Source organism: Nannobrachium achirus (genome assembly GCF_963921795.1).
Source record: "Nannobrachium achirus genome assembly, chromosome: 20".
In the NCBI taxonomy this organism is placed as follows: Eukaryota; Metazoa; Chordata; class Actinopteri; order Myctophiformes; family Myctophidae; genus Nannobrachium; species Nannobrachium achirus.
Genome location: NC_137827.1, coordinates 9822494 through 9832760, shown reverse-complemented (window position 1 = coordinate 9832760; position 10267 = coordinate 9822494). Strand labels below are relative to the sequence as shown.

At 41.8% G+C, this 10267-nt stretch overlaps 1 protein-coding gene across 1 annotated transcript in view; it reads right to left on the bottom strand.

Moving 5' to 3' along the window:
• Positions 1-1624: 1624 nt before the first annotated feature.
• The window catches only part of lgals3b (lectin, galactoside binding soluble 3b), a gene marked incomplete at its 5' end in the record, with an annotated part of 33016 nt that continues 24373 nt past the window's right edge, over positions 1625-10267 (bottom strand). Inside the window, 5 exons of the mRNA XM_080750812.1 lie at positions 1625-2060; positions 4116-4287; positions 5374-5462; positions 6019-6287; positions 7877-7985. Coding sequence (XP_080606938.1) covers positions 1902-2060; positions 4116-4287; positions 5374-5462; positions 6019-6287; positions 7877-7985 — 798 coding nt within the window. The 3' untranslated portion in view covers positions 1625-1901. The remainder of the gene's footprint in view (positions 2061-4115; positions 4288-5373; positions 5463-6018; positions 6288-7876; positions 7986-10267) is intronic.

Sequence of the window (10267 nt, the reverse complement as noted above, 5' to 3'; positions counted from 1 at the left end):
TGTATTTTAAAACATCCAAAAAAGTATTCAATCAATAGCTGCTCTTACACACTGTCACTGTTTTTACATAATACTGTAACTTCTGTGAGTGTGTATGTTTTGGCATTTGTTTTAGCCAACACATTTACATTGATGTGGTAACAGAAATGTTGATTGATGTACATTGTCCCCTGATAAACACATGAATAAAACCCTTTCAGAAAACATACTATATAGTAACCTATTGTATATTATAAATCAATTCATAAGTAAAATGTAAAAATATGTATTATGATTTCTGATGATTTGTGATAATAAAACAAACTGAGCTTATTAATATGTAGTATGTCAACAAAATCATAGCCAAGATATGCCATTTGTAGGGGAAGTATATCAAAATGGAAACAAGTAAAGTAGACTACCTCTAAATTGTTCTTAATTACAGCACTTGCATAAATGTACTTATAGTAGTTATACTTCGATCATGGGTAACAGATACACATGATGATGAGTTGGCATGACAACTAAAATGGGGAGAAGATTAAATACACATCTTTGTATATATCAGTGGTGGAAGAAGTATATTTTAGTTAGAGTATGAATACATACCACAATAGAAATACTTTGTTACAAGTAAAATATTTGATTTTGATTTGAAGATTTACTTAAGTATTGACAAAATATACTAGTACCAAAGTAAAAGAACTAAACCTTGTGAGCTTGTAGATCAGGTATTTTCGAACAGATGCAGTATATACAGTTGCGATCAAAAGTTTGCATGCACTTAGACTTTCCAATCATTTCTAAAATTCTTATTTTTCTGAGATATTGATTAGAGTAAAGACGACTTTGTCATACACAAAAATCACCAAGTTTATTTTATTTTCATGTATTTATAATGGGGTTTCTGAAAATTTTACAAAATCTCCTGGGTCGGAAATATACATACAGCAATAATAATGTGCCTTGGCCATGTGGAAAGTTGTGTCAATCAAATAAGCAACTGTACAGCAATTGTTTTTAAGTAGGAACAACATGTCCCATTGGTAAGAGACCCCGGGGCAGACCAAGGGCCAGATGGGGCGATTACATCTCCACACTGGCCTGGGAACAGAGAAAATTGGTCAGGATGATCAAGAGTAGACCTAGAACCACCAAAAAGCAGGTCTGCAATGAATTAGAAGCTATTTACATCACCATGCTGCCATGCAAGATGGAGGTGCTCTAGATAGAAGCGGCACCTTAAGGCTCGACTGCAGTTTGCGGCTGATCAGATGGACAAAGATGAGCCTTCTAGAGGACTTATGTGGTCAGATGAAACAAACATGAAGGTGGCGCTTCTGGAGATTTGTGAGACAAAGAAGTGTTTGTTCTAATCAACCTATCTCAGAAGAACACACATTTTAGAAATGATTGGAAAGTCAAAACTGCCATGACATACATGTTCTTGTGTATTCAAGTGTATGTAAACTTTTGATCGCAACTGTAATAGGGCTGTGATGCATGTTTCCTAATATCAATCTAGATCTACAAAGTAACTACTAACTAAAGTTTTCAAATAATTGTAGAGTAAAAAGTACAATGTTTGCCTATGAGATGTAGCAGAGTAGGAGTATAAAGTAGGAACAATTGACATACTCAAATAAAGCAATGTTTGTATTTTATTTTTATTTTTTTCCTATGCGAACTGCTGAAAAAGTATTCAATCAATCAATCAATTAAGAATTGTACTTAAGGACAGTCCCTGAGTAAATGTACTTAATGTCGTTAACTCCGATTCCACTTGGGTCTATCTATACACATGAGTAACTAAAACAAGGAGTAAGTGAAACAAAAACAAAACACACACAAACAAGGATCTATTTCATGTCTATTGAGAATCTCTCAGTAGTCAGCAGGCAGTTTAAGTAGGAGTGACGTCATCATGGCAGTCTTGTGTCAGTGACAGAGGTGAGTGACAGGTCGTTGGTCACACTGAGGCGGGTGATGGACGTCAGGTTGTGCATGCGGTGTTTGTACGCCAACAGATGAGAGCCATTCACGGCTACTTTAAACTCCTGGCCGGTGCACATGACCTTAATCTGATAGGACACAACACGCACACGCAGTCGCACGCACGCACACGCACACACACACACACACACACACACACACACACACACACACACACACACACACACACACACACACACACACACACACACACACACACACACACACGTTCAATTCCCATGAAGATGAATGAGTCTACCACTTTGAACCCCAGCATATCCCTATTCTGAGGGTCAGGGGACTTCCAGAAATTGCCAATCTTTGGGGGGGAAAAATGTGGTGTGTAGAGTGCCAACTCCTATAGTATATTAACTACTTAGACCAGGGATGGGCAACTTTGATGATGGCGAGGGCCGCTATATTTCCACCTTCACTCCAGAGGGCCACGTTGCATAATGCTATGTCCAACTTTGTCATTCTATCTCATACAAAAGAAGCAAAAATAGCAGATCTACAAGCTCAAAATGCATCACGCTTCTTTTGTTATTTTATTTTATTGGAATCCTGGAATGTAATATTTTGATTTAATTTCAAACTCATTTAGTTATATACTCATGTTAACTTTATGAACCTAAATACAAATACATTGGACATATAAAAAATACATTTTAATACTTCTATAGGCCTACTAGTCATTAAGCTACTAACTGACTGAATTAAAGCAGGTCATGTTTGGAATTGCAACAGCTGAAATCAATAATATATCAATATTCCGGTATTAACCTGTGGGCCGCATTAAATGAAGGTGGGGGCTGCATGTGGCCCCCGGGCCGCCAGTTGCCCATGTATCACTTAAGCCGGCATCATAGTCGCCTGGGCGGTGGAAGGCTTTACACCGCGGTGTAGTCTTTTCGAGTCTTTTTGAGTCATGAAACTACAACGTTACATCATTCCTCGCGGTGGAGAGCTTTACACCGTGAGTCCCAACACATCTCTCTGTTTTTACTATCAGACAGACAGGCTCTACACCCCGTTCACTGATTGGTCAATCTAGACTAGTCAGTCACGGTGAATAGGTCTCCACCGTGGCGTACTATGACGGCCTGCACTTATTTTCTGACTTGAGGTGGAAAGCTTTCCACCTCAAATTTGCGGTGGATAGCTCTCCACCGTACACTCTGATACGGGCTTTAGACCCCTCTATACTTACTATGTTATAGTATATAGAGGGGTCTAAGGCCCCGTTTATACAATGCCGTTTCCACGAGAAAACCGCCAAATGAAATGTCAGATATGCCTTCCGTTCAGACAACGACGGCATTTTTGGGGGTGGGAAAGATAGTAAATCCATATTTTTCGGTGAAACGATCCTCCTTGCGTTTCCATCTAAACAGGCGAGTTACAGGGAAACCGCAAAATGTGGGATGGGAGTACATACTGCCACTTTAGAAATGTGCAGATACCCTCTATAAACGTAAACTTTATTTATTTTTTATTTTTTTACTGTTGAGTGAGAAAGCAATGTTACCCACTAAGTTAATCATCTGTGGGGACCCCCCAAAATAAATTGGGGACCCCCCTGGGTGTCCCGACCCACAGGTTGAGAAGCACTGCTGACATGCTCACTAGAGATGGGATTTATGGCTCTTTGAAGTGAGCCGGATCTCTGGGGACCCACACTCGCTCTCTCTGGGGATCAAAGAGCCATTCAAAAGACTGGCTCATTCTAGTTACTATAGTTACTTACTTTGTAGATTTTGATTATAATTACAAATAACTTATACAACCCTATATAGACATTTATTTCTGACATATACCTGCCATTTGAAAATAGCCCATCTACAAGCTCACAATTGATTTTTCTACATTTTATTCATTGGAAAAACGGTGAAACAGGACATTCTGCATAATGAGTAGAGTACTTTCTACTATATTTTGATACCAATACTTTTGTACTTTTACTCAAGTACATTAACATTCCAAACTTCTACTGTGGCAGAGTATTTCCACATTGACTGCAATATTAATATTTTTACTTATGTAAAGAAATTGCCTACTTTTCCCACCACATGTTCATTAGAAAGGAACGGCTCCCTCCCTACTTCAAAAGATTCGTTGGCGAACGTCCCATCTGTAATGCTCACCTCAAAGGCCTGTCCAGCGGTGAAGGGGAAAGAGCTGGCCTCCCTCTCCTCCGGGCCCCACTTCCCCGACAGGCGGCTGTTCCTGACGATCACCTTTCTGCCGCCCTCCTTGAAACGAGGGTTGAAGTGGAACGCAAGGTCTCCGCTCGTAGTCAGGAAATCCAGCGTGATCCTGATCTCACGCACGCACGCACGCACGCACACGCGCGCACTCACGCACGCACACACACACACACACACACACACACACACACACACACACACACACAATTTTTGTGTGGTGTGAACATTCGCCAAAAATAGCATATCAATAAGTTCACATTAACTTGAATACAACGTATTATTAATAGGCCTATAACAAAAATCATGATCATGTACATGATCGCGGTGGCGCAGTCGGTAGTGCTGACGCTCATGGGATAAAAAGAATTAAGAGAAACGTGCTGTCAAACAAGTTTTTGAAGCCATATCTACAATATGAAATATATGAAAAAGTGTAATCTGCACAGTGATGGGCAAGCTACTGTGCAGATTACACTCGATAGCTAAAGCTACAGCGAAGCTATCCCCAAAGAAATGTAGTTACCTAAGCTACATGGTAAAAGTAGCCAGCCAAATCGACACCTTTTCTTTCTTAAAGATGGGGTGCCAATGCCATGATTTGTTTCTCCCCTAAAACATGATGATCAGTTATTGTGATTATACTAGGAGGAAAAACAAAGAGATAAAATTGTGTTTTTATGTGGCCACACCCACCAGTTCATTAGGTATGCCTGGTTGTCAGGTGGGTATTAACCCAGCTGAGGTTAGCCACACCCACAGTGTTGGATGAATGGTAAAAGGGGAGGGGATGAGTATATGATGTCATTTAATCTGTGGGTTTTTTGATCAGGCCTTTTGTATAAGAGACGTCTTGAATGACACTATTGCAATTGACTGGTCCATTTATTTATTTATTTTTCCCAACCGTGATGGGCAAGCTATTTGCTGTTACATTACTAGTTACTCCGATTAAATATAGCTAAACTACTAGCTATCCCCAGAGAAATGTATCACATTTCCGTTACGCTACTTAGAAATGTAGTTAAGCTTAGCTACTGCCCATCACTGAATCTGCAACATGATTTCATACAATATGTAGTGGCGGTCCCAGCTGCTTCATCTCTCTCAGCTATAGGGGTCCTGGGCCTGAAAAAGACCCCTGGCCCACTCACACACACACGCACGCACGCGCGCACACACACACACACCTACACACCTGTCAGGGTTGTGTTTGATAATTCCAGAGATGGTGATCAGTAGTTTGTCGTACACTCCGTGCGTCAGGGCGTGCTCATAAGGGACTGCCTGCATGTCAGAAGACACCAACAAACCTAGGTTATTATAGGTTAAAACAATCAGATAATATAACATGAATATAACTGTATTTTTTTTTAACTGTGAGAATTGTCTTTTCATTGTGAATCAGATACATAAGAATTTAAAGGAATAGTTCACCCCCAAAACATTTCTTTTCCTATTGATTACTCACGCCAAGGAGACTTGTGTTCAATAATATATTTTTGTATTTGTCACATTACTAAGACAAAAAAAAGGATATTTATTCTTTCCCCTTCTCTGTACATAACATCGTGTTTTATACTTGTGATGATATTGAATGTTTTTGATGCTACATGTTGATGAATTGAATACCAAGGACCCCTACGGAAACAAGACCGCAAGGACTTTTTTGGTGTGTTCCTTTTAGAATAAGTATTTTGACTGTACTTGCAGTACAAATATTCAATCACTATTCAATCAATTACCTATTACATAAAGTCACGGATTGAAGTGGCTAGACAGTAGGCAATAAAAACGGCACACACACACACACATGCACACTCGCGCGCTAAGCAGCTCTTACCAGGCTTTTCTGAGGGGCGGTGGGGATGACTGGACTGGGGGCTTGTCCAGGAGCCGGACTGAGCCATCCTCCGGGGGCGCTGGGCTGGCCAGGCTGACCGGGCCAGGTGGGGTTTGGACCGGGGGCTCCAGGCCACTGAGGCTGGCCAGGCTGGCCCCCTGGCCACTGGGGCTGGCCTCCCGGTTGGCCAGGCTGGCCCCCTGGCCACTGGGGCTGGCCTCCCGGTTGGCCGGGCTGGCCCCCTGGCCATGTCGGGTTAGCAGGTTGACCTGGAAGGCAGATAACACTCTAGTCCAGTGGTTGCCAAACATGTTTGTGGGTCCCTTCATGTTTTTACTTGTACACAAGTACTGCGTTCGGCTGTGTAGGTAGGTAGGTAGGTAGGTAGGTAAGCCCGTAGCCCAATCAGGGACCAGTATTTCTGGCAACGTCATCATTAACAGCCAATGAGGGACCAGCATTCCTGGTGATGCCAGCTCTCTGTTGGCACAATAGTAGGAGTAGGCCATGCATTGATTGATTGATTGATTGAAGACTTTATCAGAGGTTTGCATAGAAAAAAGTACAGTTTCATTCCCTATTTACATCGTTCCCGAGTAGGCCGGTCCCCGACTAGACGCTCGGGCTAGAACTATAGTGTGTTGCCTACAGCAGCCACACCAATACATTGGAAAACAAATGATTAAGAAATACTGAAAATAGCCAAACTACAAGCTCACATCGCGGGGCGAAGCGATGCGTTGTGAGCTTGTAGATCTGCTATTTTCACTAGTTTGGGTCCCATGCAAGCGTCTAATTTCTCTTTTCGGTCACGGGCTAAAACATTTGGGAACCACTGATGTAGTCCATATAGTCTTTACACGACTTGGTTGAATGCTTGATTCTATGGTCAATCACTGAATGTAGTTGACCGCTCCACTCAGTGGCAGACCTCTCTGTCTAATCAAAGGCTCAGAGCACCTGTCTGTGCTCAGTTCCGCTGCTTGATTTTTATGCTGTATCCTAAATGACAGCCGTGTATAGCGACTGTAAACATTGCTCTCCAGAATGTTTTTGAAAACTTTTGAAGCGAGAAATAGACGACGCAGTAACCGAAAATGAACACTTCCTTGTTTTCCGAGCACAACACTTATGGTATAGGCTACTTTCATTAGTATTAGCAATTAATGAATGAATGAATACATTAATAAAGCAGACACATTTTTAACTGGAACACTGTAAAATTTAAGCTGATAAATGGGTAGCCCTGAAACATGACGGTCGTGATATGACCACCGTCATGCATCCACCTCAGCCTTGCTTTTTTGAGGTAAAATGACATGCCGCTCCCGTATTGTTTAATAAAAAGCATTTTTATGTTTTGCCTTATATTTTCTGGTTTTCCCCAGAGCCCTCTATTGGAGAGTTGGCGTCATCTCCGTGCACTTCGCCAATAGATGTGTGTGTAGAAGTGAACGGAGTTGACGCGGCTCTCCAATAAAAAAGAAACAAACACCTCTATTTACGACTAGAATTAGTATGGTACCAATGGGGCTGTTAAGTATGACATCATTTTGTAGGCAGAGGAGAATTTCTGCCCCCAGTTTCCGTGAATCTTTTTACTATTTTTACTATTTACAAATTTTTCTTCTCTTTGTTGTTGAAAGGAAAGTGTTAGAATTATACTTTAGTCGTTATTTTTTAGTCGTTGTTTTTTGAAATAGCGAGGGCCAGAAAATGCCCTGGGGGCATCGATTCTCCTCTGCCTACAAAATGATGTCACGGCTTAAAAGCCCCATACTATTTGTGTGCATGTGTGTGTGCGTGTGTGTGTGTGTGCGTGCGAGCGCGCGTGCGTGCGTGCGTGTAATGGCATTACCTGCTGGCCAGGCGGGGTTGTTGGAACCAGGCCACTGAGGCTGGGTGTTTCCTCCTGGCCAAACAGCGCCCCCTGCTGCCTTGGGGCCGCCACCTAGAGCATCAGCCAGCTGGGAGACACAGAGACAGACCATTTACAGCAGGGGTGGGCAACTCTGATGATGGCGAGGGCCACTATATGTCCACCTTCACTCCAGAGGGCCACATTGCATATTGCTTATGTCCTACTTTGTCACTTTCTAGTATACAGTATTTCTCATAGAAAAGAAGATACAAAAGAAGCAAAAAAAATAGCCGATCTACAAGCTCAAAACGATGCGTTTTGAGCTTGTAGATCGGCTATTTTTGCTTCTTTTGAATTGGAATCCTGAATTATTTGTTATTTTTTAATTGGAATCCTGAAATGTAACATTTTGATTTAATTTCAAACACATTTAGTTATATACTCATGTTAACTATATAAACCTAAATACAAATACCTACATTGGACATACATACAAGAAATACATTGTAATACTACTATACTGGTCATTAAGCTACTAATATAGAGAGAATTAAAGCAGGTCATGTTTGGAATTGTAACAGCTGAAATCAATATTATATCTGTATTCCAGTATTAACCAGCGGGCCGCATTAAGAGAAGGTGGAGCCCGCGTTTTGGCTACGGTAAGTGCTATGCCTGGGCTTACGCCCACCAAGCCTGGTGTTCGTTCACAACAGGCCGTTTGGTTTCCGCCTAGAGCGTGGAAACCACTAGAAGAAGCGGCGTCGCTTTGATTTGGTTCCCCCCGTTTGTTTCCCCAATCCCTATTAAAATGCTCAAGTAGCCTATATTGTAGTCTTGCCAGTCGCTAAAAGTTGGACTAAAAGATGAATATACCAAATGAATTTTTCAAAAGCAAAACTACGCCGCATCAAGGAGTTTATTAGGTAGGCCCTAAAAGTATGTCCTTGAGCGCAGGGGAATATTTTGGGTTAAAACTTAATCCGGTTTGATCTTTCCGGCAAATTGTAGTCCTTTGAGTACTACAACATGACGCTTTGTGGTTTCCGCTCCAGACCGGTTACAAACCCGAAAAGTGAAGTGATCCCAGACTAAGGTGGAGTCTGAAGAGGTGAGTCTTCATATCAGGCCATGGTGGAAGCTAGGGAGTGAGTCTGTTGTTCTAAGTGCAGGGCAGAGCTGACAAAACCTTCAACTTACATTCATTGATCCATCCATATTTGACACGTTTCGATCTGAAAACAAGACAGAGATTAAACGGAGTTAGAATAAAACGCAACTTGTTGCATATTTTATATTCAAGACTTTGCAGTAGCAGTATAGCAGCAGCAGCAGTAGGCCTAATAGTAGAAGTCAAAGAGAAACAATATTGATGGAGATTGGAGGAGGAATGACTATCTCTCAACAAGTCCATACTTTATTAACCACTTAAGCCCTATTTTAGACTGTGTCACAGGAGCGGTGCAGTATTTTCAAAATAGCAGAAATGCACAAGCTCACAATGTGTTGCAAAATGAACAGACAAACCAGGAATCACATGGATATAATAGCATTTTCAAACAGTGTATAGATTTCATGTGTGTACGTACGTAATGTGGATCCATTTAATGCAATGTCTTGTGCGTGCATAAAAAGGTTTAGTGTGAAATCCCCTCCCAGTTTTGTAAATGAGAATGTACTGTATACACAGTTTGAATAAACAACCATCTGAGACAGATAGGCAAGTCCTGACAGGTCACACATGACAAGGCAAGGCAGTTTCATTTGTACAGTATGCAGTGCACACACCTTGTACGCAAACATGTCTAGTGCTTTACATGAAAAGGACAAAATGAAAAGAGCATATAGAAAATTACTAATATATTAAAGTGAGTGTTACATGCAGTCCCCTCTTGGGGGGGGGGCTGGATTCCATCATGAACAATCCCTCCCACCCCCTCCAGAGATAATCGGGTATAGCTGAGTTAAAGCCCCGTTCACATTGAGCCGATCCCGGGGCCGAGGATCCCCGATCAGATTTCGGGAGGACCCCCCGGGAAAATCGTTTGGTCGGCCCCGGAATCGGTCTTGGGCTTGAACAGTACCCCGACACGATCGGATTATGTTAATTAGCTTTTTTATGACCTCGGGACTCGTCGGGAGCACTCACGATAATATCAAAAAAGTTTGATATTCTCGGGTCATCGGGTAGGAATCCTTTACAATTATTGTCGTCTGAATGAGCTCACGGGATTGCTTCAGATGATATGAAGCCAGCTCCTCCCTTTTTTTAGGCTGCGCAGAGTGTAGGCTATTCTGTCACCTCACAATAGAACAGCCTACACTTTTATTATTATAGCCTACTTACTTTTTACTTTAGCTTACTTTCTCCCTAAAATGAGTTCCAGG